The sequence below is a fragment of the Lepidochelys kempii genome, chromosome 2, assembly GCF_965140285.1.
Source record: "Lepidochelys kempii isolate rLepKem1 chromosome 2, rLepKem1.hap1, whole genome shotgun sequence".
Taxonomy (NCBI): Eukaryota; Metazoa; Chordata; order Testudines; family Cheloniidae; genus Lepidochelys; species Lepidochelys kempii.
This window is the reverse complement of record NC_136381.1, coordinates 91,114,323-91,129,842: the sequence shown is the minus strand read 5'-3', so window position 1 is coordinate 91,129,842 and position 15,520 is coordinate 91,114,323. Positions and strand designations below refer to the sequence as shown.

General features: G+C 37.9%; 1 protein-coding gene across 5 annotated transcripts in view; it reads right to left on the bottom strand.

Moving 5' to 3' along the window:
* GNAL (G protein subunit alpha L) overlaps nucleotides 1-15,520 on the bottom strand; it is a 317,300-nt gene that overhangs the window by 28,141 nt on the left and 273,639 nt on the right. For all 5 annotated transcript variants that reach the window (XM_073331612.2, XM_073331614.2, XM_073331613.2 and 2 more), the window contains one exon: nucleotides 756-810. In XM_073331612.2, coding sequence (XP_073187713.1) covers nucleotides 756-810 — 55 coding nt within the window. The remainder of the gene's footprint in view (nucleotides 1-755; nucleotides 811-15,520) is intronic.

Here is a 15,520-nt window from a genome sequence, read left to right as displayed (position 1 = left end):
GTGTCCCAACATGAAACTAGAGTCCAACCTATAGTCCCACAAACAAAGCTTAAATAAAAGTTAGAAGGCATTACCTATGGGACACAGGTGTTGGTTGGAGGCAAAGGGGAAGAAAAATAGAAATCCTTCCCCTTCTAGCATGTTTATGGCGTAGTGGATCTGCAGTGCAAAGTCATTAGATATGCTTCCACCAGAGTTGCTTCCTCCTACACTCTAGTGTAGGTAGCTACCACAGAGCTCTGGTTCTGCCACATGCAGAAGGCAGAGTCCCCAGTGCGTCACCGCTCTCCTGTTTGCCACCACCACAGTAGAAATTAAATATTTCTTTTACATATGGAGACCTGCCCAGGAAAGCCCGGGATTTCTCAGTTAGTGCCGAATGCTGTGGTTTGGGGGAGACAGAATGGGAAGTAGGGAGGAAGAACAGATGGATCATAGGAGTCAACAACAGAACTGATTGTATTAATCTAGTTGGTTCCACTGAAAGGACTCTCTGAACATATTTTGAAATGGAATATTTCACTATCTCCTTAGAGAGCTGGCTGAAGTACTGCACTGGATTCAAGAATTATGTGGTTTGCCATATTTCTATGAAACATCAAAATCAGCTGTGATGAAAGTAATGTTTACATAAAGAATTCACGTAAAATGTGGTTCTAGTCTCTCCCAGCAAAGGAAATTATATTACAACAGAAATTACTAACTTTCAAGAATATGTACCCTAGTTCACACACTACCTCTTCAGTTTCACTCACCTGGTCTGTGGGTGTATAGTCAACCATACTGACGCTGTCAATTCTTTCCAAAAAGCTAGAATAAAACACACACAGAAAAAACACACTTAGAAAATCGTGAACTCTACAATCTCTGTTACCTTTTCAATTTTAGATTGCAGCACTTATAAAAAGATGGGTTCAAGGTTAAGGCCTAACAATTTACTTACTTTGATCAAGTATATATTTTCTGTCTGCAACACACCATTTACCCAGTCTGTGTTGCAATATTATGCTTTATACTTACCATCAGGCAATACCCACAAACAAGGCAAATGGGATCAAAATAAATATGAATTTCGTAAAACTGCATTACATTAAAATGTTGGTTTAAATCCACACTTCCTCATATGAGATAATGCATCTATGCCACAAGAACATTGTCAACTTGTTCAAACCTAAAATTTAGGATTTGGTTAAAAAAATGGGGAGAAGAGTTTGTTTTGTTTTATAAACAAAACCTATTTAAAATAATATTAATTTTAATAATCTACTGTAAGGGGTTAGTATAACATAAGTAAGGAAATTAATTTTTTTTAAAGTGCCTGGGATTAATTAAAATGTGGGTCTCTTTCCCAGGTTTTTTGGAATTTTTTGTTTGTTTGTTTACTTGTTTGAGCCTAGATGTCTCATTTTCAGGGATTGCCTGAATGACTTAGAATCTGTTCTGAATTTCTGGATTGTTTTTTGGTGCACATGCTCTCTCAGTGAATCCACCTCAGGGTATAAAGTTATCGTTACCAAGATATCTCCCTGAATTAGGAAGTTTCCCCCCCATTTTTCTCATTTTTAAGGGTCTCATTTTTAAGGGTTTTCTCATTTTTAAGGATATGCCTGTGGAATTTATTTAATTACAGTGGGGAATACGAAAACATGTTGAACTCCTGACTTTCAGAGTGACTCAAACAGATGGCTTCACATACTTTCTGGTTGCAAAAATACCCTTCCAAACCCTATTTGTACAGTACTTTGCCATGAAGACAAATTTAAAGAGAATGAAAGATACAGTGTGTGTATGTGTGTGTGTGTGCCTGTGTGTATAATAAAAAATTACTTGCAGTAATTTTTTTTGTTTTCCACTGCCATAACTGTAGATAACTGAGATATAATCATCAGGGAACTCCATGATCATGAGGTTATTTTTAAATGATATGTACATTAAAAATATCAAATATTTTGGGCAAAAACCCAGCAGTATAGTTTGTGCTTTAGTGAAACTAGCTACAGTGATCTGTACTGAAAAAAATACAGCATTGTACAGTGATCATCATCATCATCTTACTTTATCAAACATCAATCATATCATTAGTATCTAATAAGTCAATATTTGTTACTACTAGAGTTTGGCATAATCTCAGTGTCTTCACAGTATATTAACCTTTTAGTTTAGTACTAGCAAATTTCCCATGGTTTACGTTTTTTATAACTGAACATTTGTACGGTTTTCTCAAATGTAAAAAAAACCCCAAAACAAACACCCAATATTATTTTTGCAGAGAGAAAAATAATTCTTGAATAACCTGCATATAAATTACCTACTTGGTTAATTACCACAATATTAGATTATAGCTTTGACAACCAAATAAATGCACTACTTGTACACGTAATGGATTTCAGAAATGAGGAGATATGGAGCTGACATCATCTTACTAAACACACAGGCTCCCCTTCCATCACAACATTAAATACATTAACTTGATCTCTTTTTCTAAAATTGCTTTCCATAGAACATTAATTTCTACATTCCCCCAAGTACTTCTATTCATTGCCTCTTGTTGGAATTTACATTTTTCAGGTGTACATCATAGAATAGTAAAGATACAAGATGCAAAATTCAGATTTGATATGCTTAAAAGTTGAGAATTCACTCCACCTTATTAATCCTTTTATCAGCAATATCTGAATAATGAAAATGCAATAGAAAACCAGCAAAAGTTGATGATATAATCATTTTTTCCTCTTTGTACAGGTACAACCTACATAATATGTAAAGCTAAGTAAACAGAATGAATTTCTACTGTATTTTTGTATCTACAGAATTGACAAATCCTCTACTTGTGCATATTCTTGACAAACATTCATTCAATATTTTTGTCAAGCCTGCAATAAGTGTTCTACGTAAATCTGCATTGAAATGAAACATGTAGGCTTTCATGTGTGTCATGAAACTATAACACACTGTACACAGTTCAATTAGATTTATAACTTCACAAACCCATTTTTTAATTTATGAGTAATTCTGATTTATAATTGGCATAACAGAGTATTTAGTTTCTTCTGTACACTTAGCACTTTATAACACAATTTTTAACGTATCTTGACATGGAACAATCTGCAATTTTATTTATTTATTTTTAAACTGGGATGCAGAAGGGGGGCAAGATTGACGAAAAGGTCATCAAGCCTCTATAAGTAAACTGGGTTAGTTCATTGTTGACTTAAAGCATGTTAAAATGGACTGGAGAAATAAAAAAAATAATCATCGCCTGACATTATTCTTTCTATCTATTAATATGTCTATCTGTAGTTTTATAAATATCCTTAGTGAGTTTCCTAGGAAACTCAGCTGACAGTTTGACAAGCAATCTCTAAATTTTATATCATGCAAGCTGTGAATACAAAAGTGCAGGTTTCAGACTTGCATAGATAGGAACTATCAATAGGTATTATTCCTTCTAAAAAAGCATGGCAATTTGAGCAACTGTAGCGGCCAGGCAAATATTTTTGAAAAAAGGATTAACAAATACTTAGTAACAGTAGGTAGTCATACATCAAAATCCCTTTCTAACCAGGTGAATTATCAAGGGGAAATATTCAGCCAATTATTCCATATGGATAATCCTACAACAAACAAAATAAAAGGAAATTCATAGTCATAAGAATAAAATAAAAAATGAAAACCATACTACATTTGTGCAAGTGTATTTTGACACTTATTAGAATTGAAAGACTAAGATAAACTGCAAAGAGATGCAATAAACTGCATTCGATTAAGTGAGCTGTAGCTCACGAAAGCTTATGCTCAAATAAATTTATTAGTCTCTAAGGTGCCACAAGTACTCCTTTTCTTTTTGCATTTACTGTGTAACTTTGAGTGATTCACTTGCACTCTACCCACTAATACATCTTCCAGGGTCTTGTCCTAACTTTCCAAACTCCTAGTTTCAAACAGCTGCAATTTAGGACAGGAAATCAACACTGAACCGACCATTTTCTTCGTTCCTCAAAATTACAATGCTCTGAAGTGCAGGAAGAGCAATATTCAATTCTGCATCTTCAACAAGTTTAAAGTCTGTTTTCCTGAGATCTTACAAAACTAGAAATGGGAGTTTTATACCACTGAAAAATAATGTTTCCTCAGATATTCTTTGGTGATAGCTACTGAAAGGGAGAACTAATAATTCCATCGCCTTTGGAATTTCTAGGCCTCCAGATCTTCAGAACTGAATTGCCTCTATTTATTGAGGTCTACAGAGGTAAAGGAGGATCACAAATCTATGATCATTCCAAGTAATGCAGCTGGAGAGCAGTAACTGTTTATACTTTTGATAGGTCAGTGAAGGCTTTGGAGACTCTTTGTTAGGAGAGAGAGGAGAGTCATAACTGTGGGACTCACATTCAGCCCTCTTATGGAGGGCAATTAATCCTGTATACATGCCACAGGCAGACATTTTATGATTAGATTACCTATCTCAATTACCTATAGAACTTGAAACTGAGTTCTCTTGGGTAGCTGCTATGAGAGAAGATTCTGGAGATGGTAAAACTTTATTATAAAATGTCTGCTTGATCACAGTGTGGCTGTCCGTGCCCTTTACACCTGCTACGATCTCAAAGACACAAGATTAGAGTGTGTTTTTTTGGGGAATGCCCTAGTTTCCTTAATCCTACAAGTTCCCACTGATAGGCTTCAAGCAAACATGCACTGCGCTCCACTCCGTTTCCCAATAATCAAAGTGGAGTTTGGTAAAATATTCTATTGACAATGTACTAATCATTTAAAAAACCCCACTTTATGGCGTAATATTTAAATAGATAAGATTTTTTGTTTGTTTTGTGTTTAAGTGTTGCTAATATATAGTTTTAAAATTTTCCTTGTGCTCTTGGAGCATTCTAGTCCATCCTCAATAGGGTTGTGCAGTGGTTTCCCATGCAGTAAAGGGGATCAATAAAACAATGAACAGACTTTCAAATTGGGCAGAGGCAGGAAAACAGCATCTGTTTTTAATCCATTCTGGAGCCTGTAGCACTTACTGTAGCTAAAAAAGAATACAGTTTTACAGTTCCAACTGTTTAAGCAACTACAGAAGAAAATAACTCATAGAGACAGAGAATATTACTAAATTTTGCCTTTATTTATATAATATTTAAAACATAGTTATTGATAATTATACATTCGTGTTTTTACTATGTTGTCTAAGAGTGCTATTGGGAATAAACACGTCTAGTACTTCATTTTTGTACTCTAGAAGTATCAGATATCTATTTTAATACACACACGCACGCACACATGAGAGACTGAGAAGGTGGTTGCAAGTGAGCACAATACCTTAGCAAAGGGAGAGAAAAAAAGGCAAATGTCTTCTGGAAAGCTTTGAATGTATACAATGAATTTTAAGAGCAGATGAGACTGCCTGTAGAGGGCAGCATTTACTAAACCACACGCCCTTCTGTACTCAGGCAGACCCTCACTACAGGAGTTTCATACTGCAACCTCTTCACTGACAGAATATACATACGTTTTAGTTTAACAGCATGAGCTTCCACAGAAAAAAAGTGCAAAATTTAGTGTAAATGAAATTAGATTTTAATACAGAATGCTTGGGTTTAATTTAATAGCCCTTAACTTGTCAGAAGTGCACAATTTAAAACAGTCTGTTATTCTTCTATTGATAGGCAGGTGTAATAGACTCATTCTCTCACCGTGGAAACGATCAAATGGTCATAGCCTGTTGGAAACAGTGGGATCTGTCCAGAGGGTCAGGTAATTCTCTAATCTCATTCATTGATTTAACCCTTTTACTTCAGAGCATCTTGCCAGCTCTCCTCTTGGGGGAATACTTTATTGAAGAGTCTTACAACATGAGTGGAAGATAACAAGGGTAAGACTCCTCCCTATCTCCAATAAGAAGGTGCTACAGGACTCTAGAATTACTGCTGAGAAGGCTCTGACCCTCCCGATTTTATATTTGTGCTTTGTTACTTCTAGTGCACTGGACGATTGTAGCTGTCACAGTGGTACGGTCTTACCCATTGTAAGGCTTTATAGATCTGCATCAGAACCTTGAATTGGATTTGGTAGAGAACAGCAACACAGGATAGAGTTTAAGAACAGTGGTGTAGGTTGCAGATAGGTTCTCTTTATTTCATCTCACTTAGGCATTAGGCTACTGAGCTATGTATCTACTTGTAGTTTCTTCATGAACTTTTTGTCTCACCTCAGATAGAGTGAGTTACAATAGTGCAGCCTGAAGGTGAGAGAGTGTATGGATTTCTGCTACTGAAACATCAAGCACAAGGGATGCATGGGGAGTTATGCATCAGTATGCATAGGTGCTGGAACTAGGGGTGCTGGAGGTGCTGCCGCACCCCCTGGCTTGAAGTGGTTCCCATCATATACAGGGGTTTGCATTTTGGTTCAATGGTTCAGCACCCCCACTATATAGATTGTTCCAGCACCACTGTCAACGTGCATCAAGGGAAGAACAGATTTCTTAAACTCCTCACAAAGAAATCCCTTGATGATGAAACCTCTCTCAGCTCTGGTAGCTATGACATTTCACAGTCCTAACTAGCACATGAGAACGTGTAGTCTCTGTCATCTTATAAGTATGGTTATATCTACCATCAATCCCCACCTCCTGAAGCAAGTAGGGCTGAATTAAAAGGGTAAAAAGTTAAATCAATCTCATAATGCTTTTTCACCATTAATGAACTAAACCTCACAATATTCCTGTGAGGTATATAAATATTATTTAACACCACATTACAGAGAAGAAGGCAGATTCAGAGAGATTAAAAGCAGTGGCATATTATTACTGAGAGGGGCCCATATGTAACCCAATCTCAGGGCCCCACCCCACAACAAATCAAAGGGCAGATGGTATTTAGAAATAGGCTTAATGAAGATGATGAAAAATACCTAAAACATGGGTAACTCCTATTACACAGAGTTTTGTTTTTTGTTATAAACATTACTAGGCATTCAGTTTAACCCTGCTTATTACTTGCCAAATTGCCTCTTCCCAGCTATGTACTCCAAGACATTAATGCAAAAAGGACTCACAGCTTTTGGCCAAAGCATTAACCTAAGCAAATACATTAAAAGTTATTCGAGAACAATAAATGTTTTAGATATGTTTTAAAGAACTTTGTTCCATTTAATAACAATGGTTTGGGTTTTTTTACATTGAAAGAACACACACACATACAAAGATCAAAGAGTATAACTTCTCCATCCACTTGCCCTCTCTTGACTCCCTAAATCTGTTGCAGCATTTCCTGTTGAGGGCAGTCTTAATTTTGGGAAAAGCCTCGTTTCTTCCTAATTTAGCTAACTAACCACTTTTTAGCCCAACAGATGTTTTTGTTTTGTGAACCAATGAGAGGTTTTTGGGGATCACCATTAACCCTCTTAACATAAACACTGGCTAAGATTTAAACCTGGAAAACTGCCATTTACACAGGGATTAGCAGGCTCTGGCAGAATTAAGACGAAGATCTGTATCCCATTTCTCTACAGTACAGAACCACACTGAAAACCTTATTCATCTGCAATCCTGACGTGCATGATGATCCCAGAGAACAGGGAGGGAGAAGGGTGAAGAGCAAAAGGAGAAAATAGAGAGAAAGATAATTTCTGCTAAACTGGGTGGTAACACAAATTTCATTCCTAAAGGTCAAAATGATGGAGCTGTTCAAAACACAAACTAAGAGAGAAACAAAACTATTAACTGATGTTGATTAGATTTGTGCATATAGTACCCGATTCTCATGTCAATCACACCAGTGTAATTCTGTTGATTTCAGTGGAGTTACTTCTGATTTATACTGGCAGAGAGGAGATTCAGGCCCATAATCTTTATACATATACTGGTATATCCATATGACATGCACACAGAGATCTGATAACTATCATAACTATCCCTTGTGAAATACAAAGGCTACATACAGAACATTCTGCAATAATAATAGCCACTCTCAGTAGAGGGCCAAAAGATAATGAATCAAAAGAGTAAGATCATGTTGCATATCTAGAGCGCTTTGCAAACTTGAACTGACACATGATATACAGGGATCACTTCATCCACACTGTTGGAATGAAACAACTGTTTAACACCATACAGCAACACTGCACAACAGCTTAGGTCAGGAAGTGAAGAATACCGTAAGTGTACAGGGATTTAGATAGGCAGAATGTAATTACTCAATTAAAATTTGGCTGCAGTGTCTTTCATGTGTCTGAACAAATAATCAAGACCTTGGTTCTATGTCCCACCCCTGCAGTTTGCTTCTTCCAAAAAGAACTTTGACACTTATGTTCCTGGAAGCCAAACTAAGGACAAAAGTCTTATTAACATTTGGCATTGTCAGATGCATCTGATTTATAAACATCAATTACATAGCAGAAACAATCTTCGGCCCACTCTTGTTTGGGAATGCAAAAAGTTGCTGGAAGGAGGTGAAAAGTAAGGAAAACTTCTCTCTGCAGGACGTTACAAGCTCAGCTTACAATTTTCTTTGAAAGCTTATCTTGGTACCTCTATGTATGAGATAAGCAAACTGAAAACTACTATCCTGTCAGATCATTTTAAGGCAGGAGTTTTGCCCATGTGGGAAAGGTAGAAAGATGATTTTAAATTCCTGGAGAGTGAGAACAGAGAAAGTGTGAAATTAATTCTCCCTGTGCGCAAGGACAAATGGGAAACTTGCGTGGCAGACTTATACAGGCCATCTGAGAGGTGGCAGTGAAAAAACAATTCTATTCTCTGAGCTGCAACAGTGGCCATTTCCCTTCCGCACTGCGTAAGCATGGATCAGTGGCCCTTTCCTTGGCCCACCTCCAATGTTCTGCTCCCATAGTCTGTCTATTTTTATTCTCAGTTGTTTTTTTACAGAGGGCTCTCTGTGTACACTTCACCAGCAACCCGTTCCCATACAGGGATACTATACAGTTCAGCAACAAGGAGAAGAAGGGGATGTGGGTGAAATCCACCCAAAAGGAGAATGTTCCTTTGGGCTCTCTAAGGACACTGAAACCACTCACTGGTATTCATTTACAAAGGTGAGAAAACATCCCCCTGAAGATGGTCAAAGGCTCAGAACTTAAAAGTATGGGGAAATGTCTGGAATGGACATCCTTCATCACAAAATATTCTAAAGCATTTCACCAAACTACACAAAGGAGTCACTTCACTCACCACTGAAGTACAGCCATCCCTCTTTGGGGAAGTAAAGGTGGAGCACAGCAACCCTGCTCATCAGTTTATAATGTTGGCCAGAATTTAACTGGACAGCTCCTCTCTTCTTTCAGATCGCACAGACCATCTCCCTCCTATCCCCAATCACAACATCCCTTTGCAACTATAGCAATTACTTACCTGTAAAAGTAATATCAGGAAAATATTTCAAGCATTCTCAGCGGTAGTTTAAGGTAGTTTAGCAGCTGGAAACAAGGACAATGGCCTGCACCATGAGGCACAGATCTAACAATGGAGATGCAAATATTAGGAGTGAGCACTAAGTGCCACAAAATGGTCTGTACATTTCCAAGTAAAGATGTTGAAAAATACTCATTGTTAAGTAATCGTTTAATCTTGCCCATTTTAGAACAGGATATATTTAACCACTGCATGTTTTTAAGCAGTCAGTCATGACATGCACAGCGCTGCTGAGTGATTATTTCATGCCTTAGGTAGTTAGCGTAAGGCAAGAAACCTGGCAATCAAGTAACTTCCATTACCTGAGAAACACAAAGCCTGCAGTTTTGTGCCTACTGTAAGCAGAATACAGTGACCATGCCCAATTTGCTCTTAATGGTTCTAATTCCATTTCATTGTTAAAATAACTAAAATCACAGTAGGACTATAAAATCTAGTGCTCAATACTAGCATCACAATCGTACCCCACATGCTTCTTATCCTGGGCTGTGATACCAGTAATAAGAAATGGTACTAGGGTGGTAGAGAACACACAGGGCAGGTCTACACTACCACTTAAGGTCAATCTAACTTATGTTGCTCAGGGGTGTGAAAAAGACACCCCCCTGAGCAATGCAAGCTACAGCAACCTAAGCACTGTCCACACTGCCGCTATGTCAGCCAGAGATGCTCTCCGCCTCTCTTGGAGGTGGAGTAATTATGCCAACGGGAGAGCACGCTTTCATTGGCATAGAGTGTCTTCACCAGATAGCGGTGCAGCTGTGCTGATATAGTGCTTCTAGTGTACACCTGCCCTCGATGAGTGTTCCTTATCCCCTCATATCACTGCCTTTCTGCCCCTTCACACTGACACCTCTGGAGGGTAAGTTAGCAATATCCCCCATGGCATCGGTTATTAAAACAGCAATATAATTATGTTAGGTGGGCAGTAGTTATGTTACAGTTTGATTCCCACTTGCTTTCCTTTTTTAAAAAAATTGACATTATGTTTTTATTAGCTTTTAAAATCAATCACTTTCCCCCATCCCTATTTAGCAGCTACTATTTTGCAGGCCAAAGGCACTAGTTTAGGGAAAGTTAGAGGAATGTCAGCTAGTTTACACACTTATGTGCACACCTAGTCTAGAATGATGGGTACCCCTCAGCTGGGAACAGGGGTGTCCCCTACTCTGCAGGAGTAATGCTGCCAGTCCCATTGAGGCTTGTGGTAACTGTCTGTCTATTGGAGCCAATACAGAGTGGCATGGAAGCTGTGAAAGAGAGGGGCAAGGGCAACACTAAGCACCATGGCTCTGTGGCTGCAATGAGCTATTCATAAGTGAACCCCTGTGCCTATGTGGAGCCCCTTTGCAGTTAGCGGGGATCTGCTTGTGCTCAGCTCATTGCAGGATCATGACCTACATTAGCAACTTTTAGCGCTGAGCAACTCGGCAGGCTAAAGAATGTGTTTCATGGCGCTACCATGATAAAAGCTGCAGCTTTCAATATTACAAAGCACTACTGCAGTGCAGCAAAGCTCTTTGTGTTAGAACATTTTAGAAGCTGTTGCTCCGTTGGTGGGGTGATGTTCTGAGTTGCTTTTAGGTCCTCAGCGGTGTGAATTTTTCACACTCCCGAGTGCCATAGCTATGCCAACCAAAACCCCATTGCAGCTAGGTTGATGGAAGAATGCTGCCTTTGACCTACCTATCAAAGCACGGGGACTCTGGAGAGCCACAGCAATGAAAAAACCCCTTTCATTGCTCCAGTACGTGCAGCCACGAGCACTATAGCTTCAAAAGAGCTATAGCTGTGCCATTGTACCACTCATTGCATAGAAATGGCCCAAAGTCACTGTTGTGATACTCTCTAAGGACCTGATTTTTCTTTCATGGAAGTCAATGTGAGCCTGATTCTGTTTACATGAAAGTATCTTGACACTGGTCTGGCAGATTAAAAGGCATTAAAGTGGGTGCAAATTTAATTTATACCCCTTTAAAGCACCCTTATAATGCCAGGGTGGTGTAAAGGGGCCTTAGTGCAAATGAGAATCAGACCTTGGGACTTTTTCATTAATTTAAATGATAGTGGGATCAGGCCCTAATAGCCTAATTCTGCAACGTAATCCCCCTAATCCCACTTAGATGAGGGCATTCAACAACTTGCAGAAGGTGCTTGCCATTTGGCACTATCAGGCCTTAAACTGGTAAAGAGAATATCATCTGGAGCCTGAACTTCTGTCTTAGGTGTAGAAATGTCATATGGAATTACTGTACCAGTGACTTTACTCAAGAAGTAATCATTAACCCATTAATCTATTAGTATAGAGTCCAAGGTAACAAAACAATAATTTGGTTTCAATAATGCAGTGCATTATAGTTCAGTGCAAACACAACAGTTGATTAGTTAGCAACTAAATAGTTTAATAATTAGAAACATTAGAAAAATTAACCAAGAGTGATTTTTCACTAATAGCTAGAGGTTAATTTTCTAGTTTTGATTTTCTGCTTTCAAACAAATGTGACTTTTGAACACAAACATTGTCACACCAAAATCTGCCAGTTTCTACTTTAGTCTAAATAAGTAGACAGCTACATTTCCTATCACTGTTTAATCCTGTAATCCCTTTAGATTGTTAGTAAAATCTTAAATGGATTACAAATAATCCCATTCCGACACCATCCTGGGTGTATCTCCTCAATGAATGTACATCTTGTGTTAGTGTTTCATATATCAGGCTACAAGAGCATCGGAAGATCATACTTTATTTTAAAAAAAAAATAATTTTGCTTTGCAAAAGTGCACAGTTGAAAAAAGCTTAAAATTAATCTAGAAGAGTACATTTTAAATCATGTGCTCACATGATAATTGTGATGACTTGTTGGCAACAGAGACCATTCTTTAATTAGGAAAGGGTAACTACTTTGATCAATATTTTCCACATTTTACAATATGTTCTGTTCCACAAGGCCTCAGTGTAATTTTATTTTTGTATTATTTGAATATAGTCATATTCAAAACAAACTATTTAAGACAATGTATTTTACAATTTATTTCAGTATTTATTTTATTATTTATTATGAATGTAACCAATACAAATCCTGGGGGCAAAAATAGCTTCTGGACCTGCAGGTACAAAGGAGGGTAGGAGGTGACTATGATATGTAAGAAATAAATATATTTTCTCACTAGATTCAACTGCAGAAGTGCAGGAAAAGCAGCAGTGTATGTGATCAAGGAAGAGAACCACTGAAGCAGCAGTTTTCTGTGCTTTGGAGGTGGCTGGCAAAAAAGGGAATTAATTAATTCAATAATATCTATAACTGAATACTATTCAACAGAAATAATATATACTAAATAATAAAATAAATATTGACATTTAAAATCATGTTTTAATCTAATACAGGATTTGTGTCTTTCATCTGGGCTGTCTGCCTTCATTACAAATATCACAGTGCACTTCTGACACTTATTAGCACAACAAATAATGCAGACAAAAAAAAAAAGTACTAGAGGCCAGGAAAAAAGGGAAGTTCCCAATTGGTCTGGATGTATTCTTCTGTTTAATATCTTTTCTCCCTGAGAGTTGAGTATCAGGCCTGTGTCTCATTACAAGCACTGCAAATGCCCTCTGCCATCCCAGGACCTCAATACAGGTTGTGGAGGTTGCAAACACAGGCAACCGGTAGCAACTGGAAAGGAATTATAGTTGGAATACCTTCAAAGCAGTTTAAAGGACTTTTGATAAAGTATGTTTTTAAAAATTGCTGTTGTTCTTTAAAACTGGGAACATCATCAGAATCCTCAAGACTATTTATTTTGCTAGAACAATGCTACAGATAAGAGACAATGATAAATAAATGCAGAAATAAATGTAGATTGCTTGTATAAAAAGCAATGAGATATTCCGCTTATGTGAGACTTATGAACTTTTCTCAGATTCTTCTCTCTCTCTCTCCGCACCTGACCCCCACATTCTACCCAGAAAGAACTAGTATAGGGCTAAAGAATCCCTCAGGGCTAAAGAATCTATGAGATACTCACTAAAGCCCTGATTCTATAAAGCCTTGCTCGTGAACTTAACTTTAAGCATGTAAGTAGCTGCACTGGACTCAGTTTAAAATTTAAGTACACGGCTAAGTCACAGCTGAGATTGGGGCCTCAATGAATGTCTTTCATTGTAGAAGATCTTGAATCTGCTATTTGCACATTACAGCATAATTTCCAAAGGCTGAATAAAAAGTCTGGGACCACAGTGGGCCCAAGTCCAGCAACATGTGACACTACACTGAGCACTTCAGTTACAGAAGACCCACTTTACTCTGAGACATGACCATGCCTGTGTGATAATTATCTTGTTATTAAAGGTGACCTGTAAATAGATTTAAAAAAAAAAATCCAACTGCTTTTGATTTGGACACTCTGGCCCCCAAGGAACTGGTGGAAGAGAGGTAGTCAGCATCCCTAAAAAGTGTATGTAACTGCCATTGCAGTTTGCCATCCACCAGCCTATGTGACTCCCCAACATCAGTGAGTGAAACTAAATATACTAAACACTCTATAAGTACATTAAACACGAATATTTAAAAACCACTCAAGGAAGTGGAACAAAACACAATTTGCCTCACACTCATAGGTCATCTCCTGTTTCTATTGATATGGATATGACACACCAGGCACAGTGTGTTCTGGAGAGGCATGTGGAAGGTGCATTGTGCTTTGATAGCAAAACTCCAGGCTGCTCAAGGGAACTGAATTATACAGTTAGATGACCCTCAGCTGAGAATGCTCTGTCTCAAGTCCCAACAAATGTATATATATCTAGAGGATATCAGAATAAATGCATCAGGTGATCTCAACTGCCACACTCGTGAGTAGCATAATGGCTTGTCTGTAAGGTAAACAGACCACAAATGGTATACGATGTTTTATAAACCAAGACCAAAACACCTAAACACAGATGGGAAAACGAACATAGTGCACAAAGCACAAGTGCAAAACACTAATGCCAACCGTGTTCTGCTGCCACACTAGTACTATCAGATAGATTCTGTTATGTATTTGGAATTTCTTATCAAATCTAATTCTTTCCTGGGGCTGTCCACCTACAATTTTCTTCCTTTAAAGCAACTACAAAATCATAATAATTAGGCCTCTGATATGTACCGCTTAATAACAAGTCAAAACAATGAGTAAAGTCCATAGGAAATGAAGATGACTAAAGTAGCTCACTCCTTTATTACTGTTTTTTGACATACGCAACACAACACACACACTCCTAAGAGCTATATTATGTATCTTTTAAAACTAGTTTTTAAATACTATTGATGTAGCTTTTGAACTGGCAATTCCAAAGTTGATGTGCTCTTTCTCTGTGAATGGCAGGAGGAACTGTGTTTGCAGAAGGCAAATATGTGTGTTGGAGGACCGGTGAGTTGATTATAGGGGCTTTTCATGTACAATGCTCCAGAAAACAAACTTTTACATATAGATAATACCACTAGAAGTTTGGTAATGAGTGGGTTAAATCAGTACAATTACTCAGTATGAAAAAATGGAATATTTTTCACCAGTAAATTCCTTTCTGCTAGCCAGTGTCTCACACAATTCTTGATGTCTGGGGCCTGGGCTGCTCTCCTCGCTCTGAAGTTCAGGGAGGTGAATCAGAGTTTTGGAGCCACACTGTCTGGCCACACCCCCTTAGCTCCTCCTTGCTTCCAGATGAATTATTCACAAGCTGTGAAACTTGCATAAGATAAGTAATAACAAATATTCCAGCGATAACAACAGTATGGTAACAATTCCACTTAATATCTGACCCTTGATGCAAGAGCCATCCAGGTAGAATTGTGGGAAAAGCTGCTAGGAGAAAATAAATTATCAATAAGAAATTTTCCATTCTGCTGCTCAACATTTCCCACAATTCTGACACCTAGGAAGAAGTGAGCAGCGAACAGATATAGAGAGGATTATAGAAAAGGACAGAAAAATGAAAATGGGATCCCTCCCATCTATAATATTTGCTCAAAGAGCAAAATCATTTCCAGGCCATCCCTGACAAAGGATGCCTCTGCAGAGGACAGGAAGTCCATCTTGTAGGGCTTGATA